Source organism: Ciconia boyciana, chromosome 19 (genome assembly GCF_034638445.1).
Source record: "Ciconia boyciana chromosome 19, ASM3463844v1, whole genome shotgun sequence".
NCBI classification, from domain to species: domain Eukaryota; kingdom Metazoa; phylum Chordata; class Aves; order Ciconiiformes; family Ciconiidae; genus Ciconia; species Ciconia boyciana.
In genome coordinates, this window is record NC_132952.1 from 2,877,443 (window position 1) to 2,900,845 (window position 23,403).

The following is a 23,403-nucleotide window of genomic DNA, read 5'->3' on the forward strand; positions in this document are numbered from 1 at the left end:
AAAAAATAAATCTAAGAGAACCTCAAGTTTTGTAGCCCTTAATTTCCCCTGAATCACAGTGAGCTTTACATATTTAATGCCATCAAGTAGTTTTATGACTCTACACCATTTTCTGTGTGGAATAATACAGTATACGATAACACAGTGAAGCCTAAAGCATTGTACAGAAAAACATAAGTCACACCATACATGATGAGCTGTAAGGGTGAGACATAAGTGGTAAAACAATAAAGGGTATTTGTAAAATAAATACAAACAAAATAAGACCTAGTAAAGTTAATTGGAAATTCAGCAAGGAAAACGGCTAATACTTGCTCAAAGAATCTTGCTATTCCATAAAGATTTGGGATTTCCTCCAAGGGCTAATATATATGCCTTGACAAAAGGTCTGTCCAATTTGGTCATATGCCCACAGACTGAAGAGTTAATTACGTGTAAGTTTACTTAATTATTCATCCATTTATTAACCACACAAGCCCTAGAAAATATGGCGAGCGCTCTTCTTCGCACACGTTACTCTCTACTATAGTGCAACAACCCTAGCAACTTCTTTCTCATGGTATGCTTATTTCTGTTTATTAAAGGAAATAATGGCACCGCAGCAGATACTTGAAAAACATTTCGCAACACATGCAAAAATATACCCTGAAGGGATGCACTTCTGTGGATACCCACAGTGGACGCACTTCTCTCCATGTAGTAAAACAAATGAAAGGAGCCATTCATCAGCCTAACAGCCCCCTCCAGCACCCAGGAAAGTCCAGGAGATTATGGGTTTGAGGTTGTGACAAGAGTGACTTCCAATAAACGCCTATCGTTCCTCATTTCTGCTGTAGCCTGTCACTAGGTCAGGTCCGTACCGTGCTGTGTTCTCTCCCCACAGCAGGCTTTGATAGGGGAACGCGGGCTGCGCGCCGCTCCTTATCACATTGACCTTTCAATTGCTTGGCACTCTGATTAGCTGTTCTTAGCAAGAGAGCCATAAAAATGCTGTCACGTCTTGGTGACAAGACTAGAGAGGGCTGAGTAGACCATCAAGCCACAAAAAATCATCGTCTAGATGATGCATTAGAGTGCTAATGGTTTAGACTTATAAAGGGGGGCAAAAAAAACTGGTAGACAAAAATGGCACATGGAGTTTATTTCCTAACAAGAAATGTCATAACTAATTCTCAGGCTGCTTATGGAGAAAGGTCAGCCTAGCCTCAGGTGCATTTGCTGACAAAAAAAAAAAAAACCAAAAACAAAAACCACACAGCAGGTCAAAACAGCACCAGCTGATCAGCTCGCTTAGCTCTCAGCCTGATCCCACCATCGTCCCTCACGCTGCTGCCCAGGACGTCCAACAGCCCCGGAGCGTGCCGCAGGAGCACCCACGCCTCCGCCTGCGCCGCAGGAGACTCCAATGCTCAGATTTGGGGTCAGGTTGCTGTGATTTTAAGGAATATGCCAGCTAGTTGGAAGAGTCCTTTCTTTCGAGGTGTTCAATACCACTCCTCGCTGGTCCAGACCCAGAAGACACCACGGTCTTCTCACAAGATTCACGTTTTCCCTAACTCTTTTTTTCAAAAAAAAAACCCAAAACCCCAAAAAGAAACAAAAACAAAAAAAAACCCAACTAATCAAGGTGCTATCACAGCTAGCTAAATGCCTGGGTATCTCCTGCATGGATGGACAAAGTACAGCGTTGGATGAGAAACTACAAGAGATGCCATGCTCCGTGCTGGCAAAGAGAAGAAGTTTCCAGATGAGGTATCAGTGTGAAAAACCCTCAGGTTAAGAGTTGGCGGCTGTGTCTGAAAAGTGCAACAGTACCTCTGTGCCTACCAAAAATGAGGAAAAACCTTCATTCCTCAGGTACGCCATGTGTAAAATGGGAATAAACAAAAAACATTTCATCATGAGTGTTGCAATATTTATTAATCCCTCATGTTAGTTGAACTAATTAATAATATAAGAGTTACTGAGAGCAATTCCCCAACAGGATTACCACTGAATTATGAGAGTAATTGTTCACCAGAACTTTATTTAGCTAAAACCTCTTCTCTGGCAAGAAATTCTATGTGCAGCTTGCCCTAAGCTGCAATCACATAATTATTTTAGGGTGAGTTATTTCTGGCCTGGGTAACTCCATGCTTCCTTGGGGTACTGCAAGCAACACCAAGCAGTAATTTCATTTTCTTTGCACTTACCCATGACGCAAAGACTTTTGTCATTTCCTTGGTCACACTGTCCTAGCATCGATCCTAAATATGCACCAGGCAAAATCCTGTAATAAGCACAGTGCATGTACTCCAGGCCAATTTGAGATCATCTACTCCAATATGAAGCCAAGTTAAATCAAATTGATGCAGTCCAGAAGAATTTTCAAGGTTGCCTGGGACCTCAAATAAAGCTTTTACACAGGACACAATTACATGAAAACTCATTGATGAATTTGGACTCACCCCCAGAAGCATGAGAGGCCTTTGATGTGACTCTTGTAAGAGTTACAGTTCCCCAAAATATTTTTTATTTCCTTGAAACGCCTTCTTTTACAGCAAAATGGCAGATAGCAGACCTATTGCTATGAGAAGGCCAATTTTTCTTTCGGGATTTTGCTATTCAGTTTGGGAGGCTTCAACACATGAAACTAAGTAAATTCTCACAACAGAAAAAGCCATAGACAGAAAAGCTCTGATTTTCAAATTTGTATTTCCCTTTTTTTTTCCCCCTGCAGGTGAGATCACCACCACATGATGCCTACAGCTGAACATTTCTTGGGCTTAAATTCTCAGGACATTTAGTTTATACCAAATGTGGCCTATCTGATAAACCAAATGCTGCTGCTTGTAATCATCAAATTACATTAAATTAGCCTAATTACCCTGAAACGAACCTAAATCTGTACAGATTAGCTAACCTGAAACCGCTATCATCTCATGGAATTAGATTTCAGCCTAGGATCTGCCAGACTCCTCCTGCACGCCACGATGAGCCCCCACCCATCTTTGGGATAATCGTGAGCTGCCAGCAAGGGAGAATTTAACTGAGCGAGCCGCGCAGGTGCTGTTACCGCAGGCTGAATGGATGGGCCCGAGGTTACCCGGAGCCCAGAACGGCTTCGCTCAATACCACGAATAAGGGAGACCAACCAGCAAGCAGCTGTATCGCAAGCGTGTTGCCACCAGCCAGGGAGCGGGAATGGCTCGGAGACTGGAGGGAGCCCAGGAGAGCCCCCGCGCTGCTCCCGGTGACGGGGTGGAGGGTTTGATGCAGTGCGAACGTTTTTACGTCCATAAACTCGGACAAATTGGAATCGGACTCGAAGGGAGCTCTGCTTTGCAGCGTACTCTGCCTCCCTCTCCTGGCCTGTTCCCAGGCATTGTAGAAATCCAAAACTTTGGTGCAAAGTTAAATGAAAGCAGCGTTAGCCAGACTAGGATATTTGTCCATTTAAGAAGCCCAAAGCCCGTAGATGAAAACAGCGGAGCCCTGAGGAAATCCTTTCCGTCATTAACCTCCCGACCCCGTGCCGAGACTCGCAAAAAGCAGATTTCGCCATGGACTGGCAGCTGTAACAAATGTCTGACAAAAGAAAAGATAACAGACAAGCCAAAACACCAGTAATCCCTGTCTAAGATCACAAGCACGGGTATCAAAGCCTAACAATTTCTACTCAGCCTTTCTTAAAAGAAACTATTACAATCACACTCGCTCATTAATCATTTTAAACTTATTACAAAATGCACTCCCCAAGGGAAAGAGAGGGGGGGGAAAAAGCATCAATCTTAAGCCATGATTCCCTAATTCAATCACCAGGAACGAAAGCAGCAAACCTCAAGTGAAACATTATCAAGCTCAATGAAAGTTAAGCATAACAAAATCCCTCTCTCCGCAGGGAAGCCATAACTTTCCTGGAGCGCAGTCAAACCACACTGGGGCATTCCCAGGTAAAGGGGGCCAGCTGGGTTATAAAAGCTGAAAGGGAAGGGGAAAAAAAGAAAAGACAACTAAAAAAACCTGTTCTACTTACAAGGCAAAGCAGCAGCTCCAGCCTACATTTGCGTTTTTATGTGGATAAACGTACATGTATGCTTACTTGTTGTCAACATTTGAAGTACCAGACTTCTAGATGTACCTGGAATATGGTAAAATGCTCAGGATCAATAGGATCATTGGCATTAGATGCAATTAGATTCATGCAGTTAGATTCTTGAGAATTGCATTTTAAACTTCCCTGTGTGTTGGAGGCTGGAGATGATGTTGTCTTTGGTTTTTCCTATGTGGTGGGATATAAATATACCATTTAATAGATATTAAATGGTAGAAAGACCCTCATGGAACAATGGCACGCATTTCGGCCACCTCTGATTCTAAGGAATATCAAATCTTAAATAAAAATGCAGAACTTAAATAAAAATGCAGAACGCCAGTCACCAGCGGTGTCCCCAGGGCTCTGTGCTGGGGCCAGTCCTGTTTAATATCTTTATCGATGATCTGGACGAGGGGATCGAGTGACCCTCAGTCAGTTTGCAGGTGACACCAAGCTGGGCGGGAGGGTTGATCTGCTGGAGGGCAGGAAGGCTCTGCAGAGGGACCTGGACAGGCTGGATCCATGGGCTGGGGCCAACTGTGTGAGGTTCAACAAGGCTCAGTGCCAGGTCCTGCACTTGGGCCACAGCAACCCCCTGCAACGCTGCAGGCTTGGGGAAGAGTGGCTGGAAAGGACCCCGGCAGAGAAGGACCTGGGGGTGTTGGTCGACAGCCGCCTGAAGATGAGCCAGCAGTGTGCCCAGGTGGCCAAGAAAGCCAGTGGCATCCTGGCTTGTATCGGCCATAGCGTGGCCAGCAGGAGCAGGGCAGTGACCGTGCCCCTGCACTCGGCACTGGTGAGGCCGCACCTCGACTGCTGTGTTCAGTGTTGGGCCCCTCACTCCAAGAGAGACATGGAGGGGCTGGAGCGTGTCCAGAGAAGGGCAACGGAGCTGGGGAAGGGTCTGGAACACAAGGCTGATGGGGAGCGGCTGAGGGACCTGGGGTTGTTCAGCCGGGAGAAAAGGAGGCTGAGGGGAGACCTCATCGCTCTCTACAACTGCCTGAAAGGAGGCTGGAGAGAGGTGGGGTCGGTCTCTTCTCCCAGGTCACAAGTGACAGGACGAGAGGAAATGGCCTCAAGTTGTGCCAGGGGAGGTTTAGACTGGATATTAGGACATTTTACTTCACCGGAAGGGTTGTCCAGCATTGGACCAGGCTGCCCAGGGAAGTGGTGGAGTCGCCATCCCTGGAGGGATTTAAAAGCCGTTTGGATGAGGTGCTTAGGGACACGGTGTAGTGGTGGGCTTGGTAGTGTTAGGTTTACGGTTGGACTCGATGATCTTAAAGGTCTTTTCCAACCTAAACGATTCTGTGATTCTGTAACTTCATGGAAAAATCTCACTTCTGAAATGCCTTTTCTGGGGTTCCTACATGTGTATAAATCTTTACAGGACTTAATCCAATTTAACCAATAGTGAATGTTAAGTTACTCTTCTAGTTCATTTACAGTTTGCCTTGAAGATAAAAAGCTTTTTTGTATCTGCAAAAGGCAGCATTTTGCTGTTTACGGAAAACAAATCCTAGCTTAGCAATTCAGGTAGCTGACATTTATAACTCGATGTGTTTGCTGTACTTACCACGTATTTACTGAAGCCCTGGTTCTTGGGGGGAGGGCAAGAAAATCTCAGCTTGCAATTAAGGAATTGCATCTATTTATAGAGGACATTTAGAAACATAAATCCAAGCCCCAAAAGTCTTTTTCCTACCTTTTTTATTTTTTTAAAGCAACCAACTCAGCTGGGGCTGCCCATAGCAGTAGCCTGACTCAAATCCATAGGAATTTGTGATGATGGCTCAGTGGTTTTCAAGTCAGGACGTTATCAGCATATTAACAAACACACAGCAAACCAAAAGATAAGCTCGTGAAAAACAAACTGCTCTCAGTTCTGCAATAGGCCACTGGAAATATATTCCCCAAGCTGAATATTTAAAAAAAAAAAGTGTTGTGTTTCTTTGAGAATTTTTGTGCTATCACTCAGAATACATTCCAAGAAACGGGGGGTTTTTTTCCCCCAAATTTCTTTTACTAAAGAACAGGTCCTTGAGAGGGAAGCAGGATCCATGCACCGGCTGCTCAAGGAGTTGCTTTCCAGGAGACCCCAGCACAGCGGCCACCGGGCATCAGCACCCCAGCAGAAAGGACATTTATTTAACAAATACCAGCTTTTCTAGAAAAACAGAAATATTCAAGGGGTGGCTCCCGACCTTAGCCACGCACAGATTGATGGAGAGCCGTGTCTGAGAGAGGGGCTGGATTATTTAGTGAGATTTTTTTAAAGTCATGGATAGAGGTATTTTTAAAAAAGTCCTTTGCCTGATGGCAAAGGATGTGCCACCCTGTGTATTATACCTGCCCACAGGGGAAGGAAAGAGGAGGAAGCCCAATTCCTTTGCAATCATAAAAATGACATATTAATTGACCCTGTTGTCTGACACATAGCTGGAATCTTCCCAGCCTAAACAGAGCCCTTCGAGCACATTGTGCTGGAGATCTTTAACACAGCAGGGAAAATAGGACAGCTCTCTTGGCAACCTGCTAACGCAATACCCAGTGAAGCTGAAAACCTTTCTAATGGTTACTGGAAGGAATATCCCCAGGAAACGCCCAGAAAGCCTTTGCTACCTCCAAATGAGGAGGTAACTTTGCAGACAGACTGCAACTCACTTGGAGTGCAAATCTGCATGTCAGGGGCAGGGGAAATACCTGAGCTAGCACGGGTGCTCAGAGTTCCACCTGCAGCAGCTGGGAAATAAGGATAAAAGGAGTAAATTAACCTACCCAGAGCTCTGTGATGCCACAGCCAGGTCACTCTTAATACTTCCAATTCATTTAAGCGAACTGAAGTATCTTTGCCCCGCATTGCGCCTGCCCCGCAAAGCTTACAGCCCATTCAGGAAAGCATTGAACCCTTATTTAAAGCCTATAGAAATTACACGAACGCTCCCAGTTAAGCACACAAGTACTGTTTATCACAGAAACACGAGGTCTTTGTGTTAGATATTTGTCAAAGCAGCCTTGAATATTGAACACAGACCAATAAAACCAAGGGGTCCTCCACGTATTAGAGCAATCCTGGCAACCACTGCTTTGGAAGATTTAAGCAGGATTTTTCCTGCAAGTGGGACTTGTCCTGCCTTCCTCTGCTCGGGCAAACTGCATCTGGAACAGAGAGCTGTTACCTGTCACTCCCTCCAGCTATAGCTGTGTTTGGAGCAAGCGTTACAGAAAATACCACGTAACTGGGTCCTGGAGCAGCAGCACGCAAACATAAATTACATCCACTGGAGGTGTGGAACAGACGGAGAATGGTACACGAACCGAGAGTAATTCCTGCGAGTTCTGCAGGTTTACTTTCCTTGCTGTGCACAACTCGGGCCAGGCTGACGCTCGGAGGAAGGGCAGAGCTGACCCTCTGTGCTCTCCCCTCCCTGGCTGCACAGAACAGAACAGAACATCCCATCGCTCTGGGAAGCGCTGGGGCGGCCTGATGCTTTGCAAGCTTTTCCATTGCCCTCTCTCGCTGCTTCGCCTTTCCCGGAGGTGTCACAGTCACCGCGCCATCAGTCAGCAATCCTCAGGGCTATTTTTGGCAAATCTGAGGCTGAGCTGTTTAATTTTGCAGCCACCAAAGCACAATGTACCTTTGTTTCGGTGTCTGCAAAATCAAGCTAATAATAAGCACCTCTGTAAGATAACCTGAACAGCTCCAATGAGGAGCAGAAACTATTTTTATCCATGCAGAAAGACGCTGCAGGGAGAATGAAGTTTCATTTTGCTGCAAGCTCTGCATACGCTCAGAGCAGTAGATTCCTTTTTTTTTTTCCCCCCTCCCCGAGTCTTTACAGACACACTCTGAATTTCCTGAAATTTAACTTATTTACTTTTTTATCCATTTAGATGAGTGCAGCAGTTTCAGCCTCCTCTTCGACTGTCGGTCAGCACGGTGCCCACAGAACACGACGCACCGTGCTGCAGCCAGCAGGAACAAGGGCACTTGGTCCCTGGATCCCGCAGCGGATCACGGCACCGACAGCCGCTGGTGGGTGTTAAGCATGCGTGCAGGAGATCGTGTAGCATAATCGCATTGCTCAAGCAATTGGGTGATCAGGAAAAAAGGAATAGTAGAAATACAAATAAATGTAATTAGCTGGAACTCGCTCGCAACACAACAGGCAGCGAAGCCCAGTTGGCGGAGCAGCACTAATGCAGCTTGTACCCAGATGAATGAACTGTATAATTAACCAGGCTCACGGCAACTTGCTCCAAGGTCACCGTCTCTAGCTGCTTTACTGGGAGCTGCTAAAAAGTGCTTTTTGGATCAAATCTTACAGAATGATATTGCAAAAATGCCCAGATGTATCAGCTGATAACAGTCTTCATTTGCAACCCACAACCCCTGGGACACAGCAATATTTTCTTTCTCTTCTGCAGAAAAAGCATTGGTTTCTCTATCCTAACCTGCTTTCTCTTTACACAGAGGTTTGATGACACTCCACTTCCATTCCCAGGACTAATGGAATTCAAACATAGCTTCTCCATCTCATACGACTTCATATATTTTATTTCATTCAAAGCCAGGATAACATATAGATATTTCAAGAGTATTGTATTTTGGCTCTGTAGGAATGTTTTGTTTTGGAAAGGCTCAAATGTTTTTAATTTCACCATTGCAGCCATGGCATTAGTCAGAATGATAAAGTACAGAGGCAATAGCTCAGCCTTGTTCAGCTGATTTCCCAATTAAAATGTTGATGGCCTGGACATGTCCCAGTAAAACACTTCCATTATTTCATATCAGAATTTAGGCAATTTAAAAATATCCACTTACACAATTCTCAGCTAGCTACATCAAAAATCCCCGCCTTCCATGAAACAGGATAAAGCCACAGTAAAGGCAAATACCTTGCTTAATGCCTTTCATTCCGCTTCCCTTTTAACAACGCGCGGCCATTAAAATTGCCTCCAAAGAAAGAAAGGATAACTAATTCATGTTTGTAGCTGCAAATCTAATCATACACATGTTTTCAGTTCATTATTTTGGTGTCATAAAAATATGATGATTGCTTTCCATTTGAAGGAATTATTATATCCTTATACTTTGCTATTCGTGAACATTAATTGACAAAACCAAATTTGTCTGTCAGGAGTGCAGATGAATGCTACCCATAATTTAATCAGGAATAAATCAGCTGGCAACTGGTTAGTACACAGACGCTGTAATAATTGAGTCCCTCTATTGAGATGACAGGGAACAATTTATATTTAATTTATGCAAAGAAAAATATTTTCAGTATTTTCTCTCTGCTTTCTGTTGTTGGGGGTTTTTTGTCAGATACTTAATGGCATATGGCAGTCCTAACATTTTGGAAAAGCTTTTCCTCTCAGTTTGAAGAATAAACCCCTCCTGCTGTGTATTATATATATAGATGTAGATACGTATACATAATTTCATACTTACTAGTATGCCCACAGTCACTGCCCCCTCCTCCCTCCAAGGGCTACTCTATGGGCCTGGTTTTAAGCAGATTAATCACGTTTACGTGGATTTGCCCAGCACAAGGGACTGTCCCGCAGGGCAGGTGACAGAGGAGTTACCTGGCCGCGGGGAGGGGGGAAGCGGACCCGCAGCACTGGGCATCTTGCTCAGCTCCCGGCTGCTGGTGGCTGCTTAATCCGACCCCAGAAGCCCAGAGTACTGCTTTGGGGAGTACAGCACCAGATCCGTCACTGGAAATGTGGATTTAGTTGCGGCCTAAGTCCAGCTTTCCCCACTTCTTTAATACCCAGACACCCTACACTCCCGTTTTCAGAAAATACTGTTTTTCTCCCCTCTTCCAAGCAGGTACAATCCAACACCCTCAGGACAGGATCTACTATTTGGCCACCAGAAACAGCTAAGCTCTGCCCTAAGAGACCCCGACCCATCATCTCAGCCATGCACCGCAATTCCCGTGAGCTTTGCAAGTCTGAAAAACCCAAACCAGCAAAACCACTCACAGATAACAAACCCTCCAATCTGTTAAACCGCATTTTGCTCACCGAAACGCGGTCTCCATTGATTTCTCATGCACTTCACATTAACATTTCTAGAGTATTAGCTAGTCGTTGCCTTCCGTGCCCCTGCCCTTCGGAGCCCTGGGCAGCACCCCTGGGTCACCTGCGGCTTCCCAAGCAAGTAGCAACGGCACAATATTTGTGTCACTAAAAGGAGAACATCGTAAAGCAATAAAAGGTATAAACAGCGAGTGAACTCCATCCACAAGGCACTGATCGCTGTTTTCCTCCTGGGGAGCACAGCACTACCTAGCAAAATGGAGAGAGAGAGATAAATGTCACTTTTTTTTTTTTTATCCCTAGTAAGAGCTCATTGCACTGTGTGGAAAAGAAAAATATTAGTGATCTTCCCATTTCATTTCTGTGGCCCCTTAATCTATTTGGCTCAGGCAGGAGCACGTCATCTGTCAAGGAGGATTTTTACTTATTGCTTTTCTGGGGAGAAGTAAATGACTTTTCCTCCTAGTGCTGGAGCTGGCCCCGGAGACAAACAGATTATCCTGTTCTCCCCTAAAACACAAAACTCAACGCACTTTTGGAGTAGTTTGTTTCTGACACATCTCTTGTCATCTCAGAAAAATAGGGGTTTGGTTTTGATAAAAATGACACCTCTTTCTACACCAACGCACACCAGGTTATTTAGCGTGACAGTATCACACACAGAAAGTTGGCAGGGATCTTGTCTATACGTTCTCAAGCACCACAGTGATGAGCACGGAGATTTATGCCGGTTGCTTTCAAGCTGCTGAAGCCTGCCATAAAACCAGGACATAAACCCAGATGATAGCTCCACCCCGAGGGAACAGAAATCTCCAAGGGCAGGCAGATTTAGTTAAAGGAAAAAAGCAACCTTCCCACCCCTGCCGTTGAATTTCTGTGAAATAACAGTCAGGCCCTAGTTTTGTAACACTGCAGTAAATAATTTTCTGTTCCAGGTTGTGGCAGGGCTGGCCAGCAGTCGAACAGCATTGCTACCCGCATTCAGCATCACAATCTATCGCCCGGGAGGACCAGACTCCTGGGGACCACTGAATTCATCTCACATCGCCCACCTGATACCTGTTCCTGCTTCTTATTTCCCCAAAACTAAGAAATCTGCTGGTGCACAGACCTAACCTGCGGCATGCTAATTAACCAAGACTTGCAATCATCTTTGGAAACAAAGTCTCTTTGCTGCACATCGTCTTGTCTTCTCTTGGGAGAGCAAATGAAACAATTTGTTACCGTAAAAGATTTATTAGCAACTAATGCACAGAGGAAACCTAATGCGCTAAGTGCCACGGAACACGTTTCCAGCCCTGATTCCTTGTGGTCTCAAACCAACCGATCCAAACAAATTTTATGCTGACTGTTTTCTCTTGTTGTCCGTGGGAGGAAAGAAGAGCTGTCACAAAAGGTTTGCTCCAATGCTCTGGGAGCTGGAGCCTGGGCTCGCTGAAGTGCTGTACTTAAGGAAACAGGACCAGAAAGGATCGCAGCTTCAATGTGAACCCATTAAATCATCTTTCACCACACGTACGTGGTAGAAAATAAGAGAGGGACACGGCTCCCTGAGTGCCTGATGGGCACTGTTAACCTCAGCTTTTGGGAAGAAGGTGAAACCGAGTCCCCTGTGCTTCATTTCAGCTCCGGGTAAAAGGTTTGAAACCAGATCCTGTTTGGTTGGTGTTTAATTAAATAATGGAAAAAATGTACAAGGGACTAAAGGACAAAAAAAATATAAGAGCACAGATGATAAATGTTCATCTCCTCAGCCTCATTTTGAAAGGTCAGAGATTTCCCTCAACATCCTCCAAGGGGCTGAGATATTCCCATAAATTCTTCCCCAATTGCCTGATGCATGCTTTAGATCAGCACTGATATTAGTAAAGTTTTCTTAACAAAGGACTTGGCTATAAAGGAGTTATCAGGCAGAGAAATGTCCCACATGGAAATGCAGTAACTTACAGACAAGCATTGATCCGTGGTTTTGTTTTGAAAAACCCTCCCTGCTCCGCTGTGACTCTGCTCCTTTATTAAGCTGCAGTGCCAGGTTTCCCTCAGACCCCACTTGTGCACTGCACAATTTGTCTGCTCTGGGACTCCCTGCTTCCTTGCTCATCAGGGAGCGCCCTGCTGTCGACTCAGCGCCTTATCATCCCTTAAAAGCAAGTCAGCGCTCCTACAGTGTCCGATGCAACAACTAGAGGCATTTCCTTGAGGAAATATTCAAGGAAATGTTTAACGTTCAAATTTGTTCAAGGAAAATTTGCTGCCTTCTCCAGTAAAAAAAAAAATGAACCCAAACAGCATCAAGGGCCTAATTACTCCTTGGCTGGCACATCAATATGAACAGCAGCACCTTCGCTACCCTCCCAGGTGCTTCGCTTTCGACTCGACCCTGCTCGCAGTTTCCCCAGTCATTGCTGACGCTGCTGAAAACTCCTTTTGCTACCAGCATTTTTCTGGTGCAAAGCAGCAAGAGGGGTGGGAGCGGTTTCCCCAAGGGGAGATGAAAACATTGCATCTGCAAGGAAAGGTAAACTTGGAAAGAGCTTGGGAGAGGAGCGTGGTTCGGGTCCCCAGGAGGCTGTTTGCTCCTTATGCTCATCGCGGCTGGAGGTGGGAGACGTGTTGCCCAGCATGCTGTGCCACGAGAGAGCCACTGCTTTGTATCACAGCCATAAGTTTTGTCCAAGTACTGTTCGATGTCAAGCACGCTTCTTTCCCCTCCCATTTACCTACTCAAGCACCTTGCTGTTGCAGAGGAGATGCTAAAGGAAACATCGCCGTGTTCTGAAGTTTGAAGATAAAGTTTTGCTCAAGTTGTGCTTCACAGGAAAAAAAGAAAACCTTAGAGTGACAGGATATCTCTGTCCAAACAGACACACAAATGCAATCCATAATTCATCAGAGCTCTAGGTTTGGCTCGCAGTTCAAGGCACATTTTTATTCAGATTCAACACACATCAGATACGCACTCTTTGCTTCAAGGAGCCCAGTTCCCAAGGAAAACTTCATCCAAATCAGAGGGCATATAGCAGATTTTTTTTAAATGCAATTTTGTTTAAAAACCATATTCAGGCACCAGAAGAAGGAATCCTACGTTACATATTCAAGGTTGTGTTTGCAATAAGATGCCAGACCAGATGAGATTCCAGGGATTTCGTGCTGCAGGAGAAATCTATTGCAGAGGTAATGCTGCATCTCTCTTTCCTCACATTCCTCTTGAGAGGAACTGGATCAAGAGCTAAGCTACAAATCCAGGGGGAAAAGGCAAAAGCTTTGAGCCACATTACATTAATTTCCATGGAAGAACTCCTGACAACTTTGCATCATGTCCTTAATTTTCTACTTGGTGCCAAACCAAACTCACATCTGTTTGTGGAGCAACCACCAGAGCGGGATACAAAATACACATACTGGATAATATATATGTAATTGAAAGATAATATGTAAAAGTTTCAGTGCAACATCTTAAAGTCTGAATGATTTTGAAATCACTTAAGCCTTCTTGTTCATTCTGGTCACATCTTGAACCGAGTTCCTTATTTCATAACCAATGGAAAATTAACTGGCAAGATATAAAAAAAATTGTGAGCCTAACAAATCAGCAGCGTCTGTGAGCCAAAGAATTAATGGAAAATGACAATCTAATGGAGCAGTGAGTCAGAGAATAATACATGGCGATAACGCCAGAAAACTGCATTATGCTGAACAAGTTCCTTGGAATTTGCCCACATATAAAGCAAGTGGTTTCTCTGCTAAGCCTAATCCTTCAAGAGAGCCCTCAACTCTCCTTGAGCTCAGGTCTCACTCCATATATTCAATACTTCATGGGAGGGCAGGGCGGAAATACCCTTCAAATTCTCAGTCTCACTCCTTTTTTAGTTTGGTAGTGCCAATCCTAAATCTTTCAGTCAATTTTTAAATTTTTTTTTTTAATTCAGAAACTGTCAAACGGAAAAAAACTTGAGTTTCATTTTGGTTTTAGCAAAATTTATAGCAAGACTCTGCGCCAGATTCCAATTCATGCTTCAAACAAGAAAGGTCCTCCAGCATTGCCTGGCGGACAGGACTTTCAGCTGAGATCGGGAAGATTTAGGACTGGGTTATGAAGCCAGCCTCTTTCTCAATTACTCCTTCAGGAAATCATCAGCCTTGTCATTAGGTGGGACCAGAAGAAAAACCAACCAACCTGGCTTGCCCATGAAACCTTATTCTCTGAGCAATCCTAGAAAGGAATTACAGTCCTTCTTTCAAAAGTACTCTCTCTTGAAAGGTGACCGTGCCTCCAGCCAACCCAGACAGATCTTTCCGGCATCGGGCAAATTTAATGCCTCCAACAGCAAGGATTTACCGCCCTGGGAAACTGGAGCTTTGTCAGTGAACTCCCAAACCAGCGAGTTAAGCCAGCAGCAGTCTTCCAATCTGCACTATTCCCTGTGCTCAGTGCAAATAATAATAAAAAAACCCAGGTAGCTGCAAGCAACACATCCCAGCAACCAAACTTATTGAGGCATAGTAAGCTTGGTAAGGTAAAGTGGCAACAGTACGGTAGGGTAGAATAGGAAGATAGAAAACTAATTTCCAAGAGAGCATCCTACGCAATGTACAAGGAAACAGTGCTTCAGACGTTAAATAAAGCTCACGCGCTTGTGCAAAGGGCAAAACAGCTTTGGAGCAGGGCTCCCACATGACAACACACTCTTTGGACTAATACTGTGATTACCGTGGTACATCCTTGGGTATTATGCAAATCTACAAAAACTATGCATGAATAATCAGCCGATTATGCAGAATCAGCTGCACAAAACATCTTTTCCAGTCTTCCATCAAACGGGAAAACGTGCAGCTGGCAGGAGCAAAGTTAACTTTCAAGACATTCAATATTTGTTTTTCAGAGCAAGTTACTGCCGCGCAGCGTTAGGCGAGAGGGGACACACATTTGCAAGAGGGTGCCGTACTCTCTCGCCCCAGGACAGATACTGCTACACAAAACCTAAGGTATATTCTGCAAGCAGACCCCAGCTCTTCTTGCAGGTGCTTTGGAGGAAAAGAGGACCTATAACAAAGGCAGAAGCTATAGAAAACATGAGATCTTTCCCGGTGGTACATGAAAGTTGTGCTGTCAAGTCTGCGATTTATTTAGAGTTCGGCATTTCTCCAGGCACATATTCTGACATTTAATTAAGGCCAGGACCTTTATCATTCAAGCACATCGAAGTGTTATTAAAAAAGCCCAAATGTCACCAACGACAGCGATGTGGTACTGGGTGTCTACAAGTCTTGCTTGTGGAATCTGGAGTGTACAGGTCAGAACTTTACTCCGCAAAGCTCCTTAGAAATTGTTGTTGCAAAAGGATCACAGGGGGCAAGATCTGGTTTTATGCTTTATAAAGGCACTGGCACAGCCCTACACAACGCGGAGCCCTTTTACGGCTCTATCCCAAGTGTCATTTGTTCAGTGGCGTAGGACACAACTAAGTAACGGGAGCTTGGTGTCCCAAACCTGTATCCACTCCTGTTTCCTTAGGGCATCCTTCCTGCCCACGTTAAAACACCGGAGTACGGTGACAGCTTGGGCAGCCAAGTTTTGCAAGGCCCTATGAACACAGACTTATCCGCAAACACATCAGCTGAAGTTCTGCTCTCGGGTATGCTGAGTATATATTGTTATTGCCGTAAGAATAGAAAGCTCACGCAGATGTAGATCTCGCGCACATATAATCTACTCATTTGCTTTGAACATCAGTGACGTTCATGGCAGCCATCCTTACATTGCATTGCAGCTTGCACCTGAAGGCTGCACATGCCTGAGAAGACATCTAGAAAATCCTACCAAAGTGACGGACCGGAAGGAAGAAAATCTTATGGTTGAGTTACTGAGGTGGGATTCAAAAGCCCTAGATTCACAGGTTTCCTCTCTGGCATTTCCCTGTAAGAAAGGGACAAGAGAAACAAACAAAACTAAAATTACCACCTGTGTTTTCCCACCTGGTTGGTGTTACTAATTTGGAGAACAAAACCTTCACCCAAGACCAGCACTTTCTCACACATCTCTTCTTTGTGTAAGATCTGACATAACAGATCCACAGCCCTTGGACTGATCCCAGGCCATATAATAAGAAAGATTAATACCAAACCTTCTTGAAAAACTGCCTGACATCTCCTTGGAGGCAGCAGCATGATTGCAGGCTTAATTAACTGAGTAGTTGTCAGCTAATGAGTCATTCTCTTAGCTCAACCTGTGAAAGTACTATGAGAGGCACAACAGAAGTCACACAGAGATCTGCAGCAAAACCCTAATATATAATATTTTGGATCTCACCATGTAAACAGAAACACTGCAATCCAAACATCATTAGTTACAGAATTGGCTTGGGAGAAGAGAGAGAAAAGAGGAGAGAGAAAGAGGGGATGGAACGCTTTGGAGAACACATTTGCTAAGATATATACACCATCACAGACAGTAATAAAAAAGTACCACTAGGTCCGAGTAAAATGGGCCCTAGAAATTCAGAGCAAGTGTTGTTATGGTATCATTGCAAAAACCCAGGCTTTCTCCACAGCCGTGGGTAAATAAATACATCCATTGTCAGAGCTACCTGCAAGCAGGGATAGGAAAAGAGAGCAAGTCGTGTAAAATTCATTAGGCCTAAATCTATTAGTCTTGGGAACTCAGGTATGAGGGAGGATGCTAGTGCAAAGCTCTGGGGCACTCAACGGACCGGTGCTTCGGAGCACTTGTGCGGAGCAAGTAAGACAAGCAAGAGGCAAAAATGGAAAATTTGGGATTAGTCGTGTTACACACTCCCTCCTTAATATCTAAGGGACACAGACAACAGATAATCAGGCCCATCTGCAGAGATGTTACAAACGTATGGAGACAAGTGGGAAAAGGAATAGAGCTTCTAGGTGCTACGGTAACACAAACAGCCATAAAAAGCAAAGGAAAAAACCCAAACACTTTGTCCTTCATAGAACTGAATACCAAAGCAGCGATCCGCACACCCAGAGACGCTCTGTACTGCAACAGTCACCCTCCAAAACAGCAAATCAGCCTGCAGTATGAACAGCATTATTTTGAAATTGGACAAGTTGCTGTACGTGCTGCGTACCCACCTAACATAATGGTAACTTCCACTATCAGGCGAGGAGCAGCTTGTTCCAGTCCACATTAACCCAAAACGCGCAATCACCCCAACCCTTGCCTCAAATTTGTGACTGTTTGGACGCAAAGCTTTTAAGTGGTTTGGGGAGAAGTTGAGGCAGGTGTGCAAATGCAACAGGGGTCACTCCAACTTTCCCTTTGGAAAACATCAGGTTTTTGGGAAGAACTTGGGAAACGGGACAGGGGAGGGAAGAGGTTAAGGACATCTGCAGACCAGGAGGCGAGACGTTGTAGGATGTCGAGACGGTACACGCGCGCCTTCCCCTCTTACCTGCTTCCATCAGCTGACACTGCTGCCCGAAAACTTGCGAGAAGGTAACGGGGCCTGCGGCAGAGCCGGAGGTCACTGGAGAGGAGTCCATAGCTCTCTTCGGGTCCTTTGTGTTGGTCATGGGGCAGAGCCCAGCAGCTGCGAGAAGCCTCCCGTCCCCCACAGATCCTCAGCGGGCCGGAGGAGACCCCCACCCCAGCCCAGAGGATGCTCCTGCCTCTCTTTTCAAGGGAGAGTGACGGCACGCACGTTTTCAGTTGGGCGTCATCAGTTTTTCACCGAGACCTGTCTCTGCCTCTCCCAGGAGTTGTGTGGGGCGTCCTAGGCGGGTCTGGTGGCCTCAGGCGCAAACCAGCGGTAGGCAGAGCGGACCGAGCCCCTCCGGGGCACCTGCCGGAGTTACAGCAACCTACGAGTCTCTTTCCTTCTCCGCGCAGAGCCGCGACGGCCGAGCCCCGCCGCTGCCTCGCCGGGAGCCGGGCCACGTCCCCGCTCGAGGCGCTCTCCCCCGCGCAAGGCCGCGGGCACCGCGGGGCGCTGAGCCCCCGCCCCGCCAGCCCCGCTCCGCCCGCCGCGGCCGAGGCCGCGGTACCGCAGGATCTCTGCCTCTCGCCGGGGTTCTGAGGCCGAGCTCCACGGCAGGAATTTAGCGGAGGCTCCCGGCCGGTGGCGGAGCAGCCCCCGCACCCGCCGCCCTGTGCCCAAGATGGTTCCTGCCGCGCCGGGGGCTGCGCGACCCCCGGCCTCCCCCGCCGGCAGCAGCCTCTGCTCCGGGGGCCCTGCCGGCGCTCGGCATCAGCCCCCCCCCCCGGGCTTTATTCCTTCCTTACAGCCCTCTCCCCCCAGCAAAACTAGGCGAGGGGGAGGAGATCGGAGCCGCCGTTAAATAACGTTTCCTCTGCCCTGCTGCAGTGTCCGTCCCTCCCTCCCTGCCTGCCTCTCCTCGGCCCTGCTGCAGCGGCTGTTCCCGGGAGCTCTTCTGGAGGCACATGGAAGCGCTAACTCTGCCAGGCAGCAGAGCCGCCTGCCTTAACCCCCTCGCTCCTGCTCGCTGAGATGCTCCGGGGGAAGGGGGGCAGGCGGCGGGGGCTGGAACCCAGCCCTGCCGCCCCCTGCCCAGCGCTGCGGCCGCTGCCTCGGGTACCGCCTCCCGCGTAGACACCAGCCGGGGCTGTTTGCCTGGAAGAGGGGCTAAGAGTTAACTCCCAGGGAAGTCTGGCACAGCTGATTCATCTTCGTTTGAGAAACTCCCTCTGCCAATGCAAGGGCTGCTGACTCCAGGAGCTCTACGTAATTTTGTCCTCTGAGTCATCAGTGCTTTCTTTGGGAAGCCTGCTGGGAAGAAAGGTTAGGCACGGCTAGGAAAACACACGCCGTGGCCTAGGTGGAAATACCAAACTGCCGGATTATAACAACGGAAAGCCCAGGGTAGAGCTGCAGGTAGCTCAAAACCCGGGAGAGGCAGGGTGGTGGTCTTAGCCCCTTTCTGCAGCCAGCCGAGGCAGAGAGAGGCAAAGCGACTTCCCTGGGGACACCTGGAGAAATTTTAGCAGCAGGGAATTGAAGTCACAGCTCCTGGTCCGTGCTGCAGGCAGCGCAGCTCCTCCAGCAACGCTGCTGCACAGGGTGGATGCTCAGCCGGGAACTGGTGTTGCCCAGAAAAAGCCCAGCTTTCTAATTTGATTGTGTCTACTCCCTCTCCCTGCTAGTCCAAAGAAACTGGTAGATTTAGTACTTTAACAGCTGCTAAACTGGTTCTGTACTGTGAAAGCTATCGCCTCCCCTGAGATTGCTCCTTCCTATAATGATTTAAATGGTTTTAGGCTCAGATCAGCTATGGCAGAGCACAGTCCAGACAAAAAACAGACCCATCTTTGCATGTTTATGTTGCTAAAGACACAGGAACAATTTCTTGCCTTGCAAGAAGACAGAAATTTAATTTGACCTCATCTATGACATGGAGGAAAGCAAAAATTGGGCGATTCGGTCCACACGTCTTCAACATCCAGGTATTTATTCCTGTGGCTGGTTTTTTCCTTCCTGACTCTGTTGCCTGTTTGCTCTCTCTGACCGTGCCCAGCTGCCAGAGCAAACTCATTTGGGCAAAGCCTGCTGATATTTGAAGCCTACAGGAGCACGTTCTAAAACTATGCAAAACGTCAGGAAAGGCGGATATAAAAAGAGTGGCGTTTAGTTGGGTGGGAAGGGGTAAGAAAAGCAAAGGGACTAGAGTCAGTTCTACCTCCAGCATCACCTCATGCAGCACGCACTCCTGATCGTGTAGCAGGAAACCCTCCCAGAGCTGCTTCACAACTTCTCTACAAAATCCACTGCACAGCCGCATCCAGCTCCGACATATTAAAGCGTAATTTAAAAAAAAAAAATGCAAGAGGCTACCTGCAAGTCCCTTTCCCCTATTTCCTTAACAAAACTTTTCCAGCTCTTCAAGATTTCAGGGATTTTAGTGTTGCAGAGCAATTCACAGATATATTTGTCCTCCTCCCCAGTTCCATTATGCATTAGGAGAGTGCATTGAAGGTTCTTGAAAAGAAAAAAAAACCCACCCAAAGGTCTTAGAAAATCTGTATTTTGCAGGTGCTAAGGACTCTGTCACTGACAGGATGGGCACCCCAGGTAGGAGAAACCTTCCCAAGAGAGGGAATAGGGAAAGCGGGAAAGCGTTAAAGCCTGCTTGCTGTTTGATTTCCGCAGCGTGCCTTTGTAGCTACAGGGCTGGGGAGACAGCAGGCTCCCCACCATCTCCTGCTCTCAGGAGCGGTTTGATGGCTCTATATGGGGCACTGCGTACAGCCCAGCGCGCCGCAGTGGTTACACAACAAGCTGCGCGACCACGCTTCATTTAACACCATTGTTCACAGCTTGCAGCCATTAGATCGAGTCAGTACATGTCCCTAAAAACCAGAAAGCAAGAAAACAAGCCCTCTTGTTTGGGCTGGTTTGGGAGCTGTGTACCTGCTCAGCATCGATTACCTTCTCGCCCAGCGAGACGCTGGGAGGAGACCAACAGTGCAGGAGGACCCCGGCGCCTGATCTTACCTCGGCACAGCAGGCCAAGGGATGCTCCAGTTTAGCTCGGCACATTTTGCTCCTAAGAAATGACCCTCTAAGAGGACCCTAGGGAAATGTCGTAGGACATTTTCCGCTTATTTCACTGCAGCTCACCTGAATTTTACCCACACAGCTGACAACTGCCTTGCTGTGCCCAGTCCCATGCAGGATCCAATGCCAGATTTCCTCCTCTGGGCTTCTGTGCTTGCCACAACAATCTGAGGTTTATTTAACATGTACAAGGTTCCTTAAGGTCCCCCCCCATTCTGCAGGTGTCCCTGCTAACTCCATCAGCTACAGCGATTGACTCCACATAGAAAATAACTACTAATCACCAGATAGAGAACCTGATTCGAAGCTTATCTTTTTAGGTGAGAAGGAAAAACATCAGGGTTAGGAATAATGTGACCCTTCTTAAGACACTGGAGCTCAGTTTAAGAGGTGCTGTGCTTGCACGCAGTGAATGAAACATGTGGACGTGCTGCACTGGCAGCGCGGGAGGAAGGTGAAAGGGAAAGGATCAATCCCTACCCATTAGTAAGTGGGAGCTTATTCTGCTCTTCTGCTTCTTAACGCAAGCTGTGTGCTAAACCGGGAAGTTTCAGCTTCTTTTAAGCTTAATGAGACATAAAAACAACGGCAGCATTCTCAAATATGTATGAAAAGACTTCCGTTGGCAAAAAAACCCAACCAGGTAACTTGATTACCTCTGCAGCCCTTCTCAAAACACCAAGCGTTTCCTTACGTTGCCCTCTGCCAGCACCTGCAGGGCTTGCCAGACCCGAGTCATCGATCTGGCAGCCTGGCTAATGGGAAATCCCGTACACGGCAAAGAGCATCTATGGGTACAGCACTCCAATAGCTGCCCCGTGGCCACCAAAAGGGAACACAGAAGATGTCCAGTGACTGTGACCGCCTCGGACTGAGCTCTCCCATGGCCACCAAAAGGGAACACAAAAGATGTCCAGTGACTGTGACCGCCTCGGACTGAGCTCTCACGGGCAGTTTTGCTCTGATAGACCTTCACTTTCTCTGTGGGAGTTCTGTGCAGTCATGAAGGCTTTCAGATGATCACTGGCTCTGAAAGCCTGTGTTTCTGACAGTCATCTCTAGAAACGAAAATTCGCTCTCTTCATCTGCGTTTGCTTCCTGTGAGCTTTGTCACAGACAAAGCCTTAGCTGCCAAGGGGTAGATTTGGTCTTGTGTGCCTTTCGATTACCAAGAAGAAGAGAGATGCGATCTCAGCTGGGCGCTTGCTTCCTTTTCAAATGAAAAAATCACGCAAGTAACACTGCAGTAGACTTCAAGTGGTCTACTCCCTTCATCTCAGATCTACCAGACCGCACGGAGCATCCCGTCTTTGAAGAGCCTTGTTCTACCCCAGGTTGATGTCAGCTTCCTGGTCAGAGACAATATGATTATAGTATTTCTGCTTAGCAAAGGAGTTCATTGATGGAGCCAAACAGATTTGTCCATCAGGTAATTTCCTCTGATGCAGTAACAACACAAGCAGCTTAGTAACACCGCAGTTGAGTTACCATCAACACACCAATTGCAATGAAAAGTCCATCTAACGCACCTTTATTAGCACTCGGTCTGGAGCGACTCATGTCTTTGCTGACAAGACTCCCCATGTCATTTTAGGGGGATGTAGCAACGCAATTTCTCCACACTGATGATCCGTTGATCTGACAGCGAGTTCAGAAGTCCTGAAACGCAAAGGGAGTGGTTTTGTGCACCGCCAGCACCCAGTCCACAGCGACAGCAGCACAGAAGCAGTTCACATCAGGACAGAAGAGCCTTGTAAATGCCAGCTTAACGGATATCTGCTTCTCTTCCACATGTAATTATCTCACTGAAGAGACAACAATGTGCCACATGAATATGTATGAAAGGGAAAGAAACTCGGTTAAACTCATTACATCAATAGAATAGGCGTTTCATTACAGTGATATTTAACATCTCTAGAAATACCCTCTGCAAGATATGGGGGTTATTCCCCCCCCATAAGTTCTTAGTAGCAAAGGATTCTGTAATGGAGGGAGACTCAGGAAAGAACATGGAAAAATTCAGACATTATCCTCAATGAGATGTCATCAGCAACAAATACTAACAAGTGAGAACTCACTTCTTGTGTGGCAGAAGCCAGTGTTTCACTGTTACGAGGCAGAGACTCTGAAAAAAATAACAGAGAAGGATTTCTGCATTTGCTTCCAGCACAGCACTGTCACAAGGAGGGCTGGCAAAATCATTGGCTGGATGCATGGGGAAGCATGGATGCAATTATTCCTCCGCAGACAACGTTACTGAGATCACTTCTGGAACCTTTATGCAATTCTGATGCCTGTGTCACGCAAGGAAAATAAAGTATTTTGTAGAACTCACAATGAATTCGAAGCAATGCACTCAAGGTTTGGCATCAGAGACAGCAATTAAACATATTTCTCCCTTCCTTCAGAATACACCTCCATCAATTCTTGGCTGAAAGACAATTTTGTTTGGTTGGGTTTTATTCTTTCCAAAAAATAAAAGTTTGAATGCTACAGAAGAAAATTATGTAAGTGGTGCAGAGAGAAGAAGTCCTACTCTAAAAGACTTTGAGAATTCTGCGGGTAGTTTATCAAAAGTAAGACTGAAGTATGGCTTCATTAATGTATAAATATCCTTGTAGAAAAGAAATACCGACTATTAAAGGACTCTAATCAGTCAGTGCTAGGCACAAAGAGAAGCTGAATTCAGATACAGACATTATCTACTAGGGCAGAGTACTAAAGGAA

The 23,403-nt window shown here is 46.4% G+C and overlaps 1 protein-coding gene across 1 annotated transcript in view; it reads right to left on the reverse strand.

Annotated features, from left to right (window-relative positions):
- Positions 1-18,760, reverse strand: part of KAZN (kazrin, periplakin interacting protein) — a 241,300-nt gene extending 222,540 nt beyond the window's left edge. The window contains exon 1 of the mRNA XM_072884020.1: positions 17,557-18,760. Coding sequence (XP_072740121.1) covers positions 17,557-17,677 — 121 coding nt within the window. The 5' untranslated portion in view covers positions 17,678-18,760. The remainder of the gene's footprint in view (positions 1-17,556) is intronic.
- Positions 18,761-23,403: the final 4,643 nt, after the last annotated feature.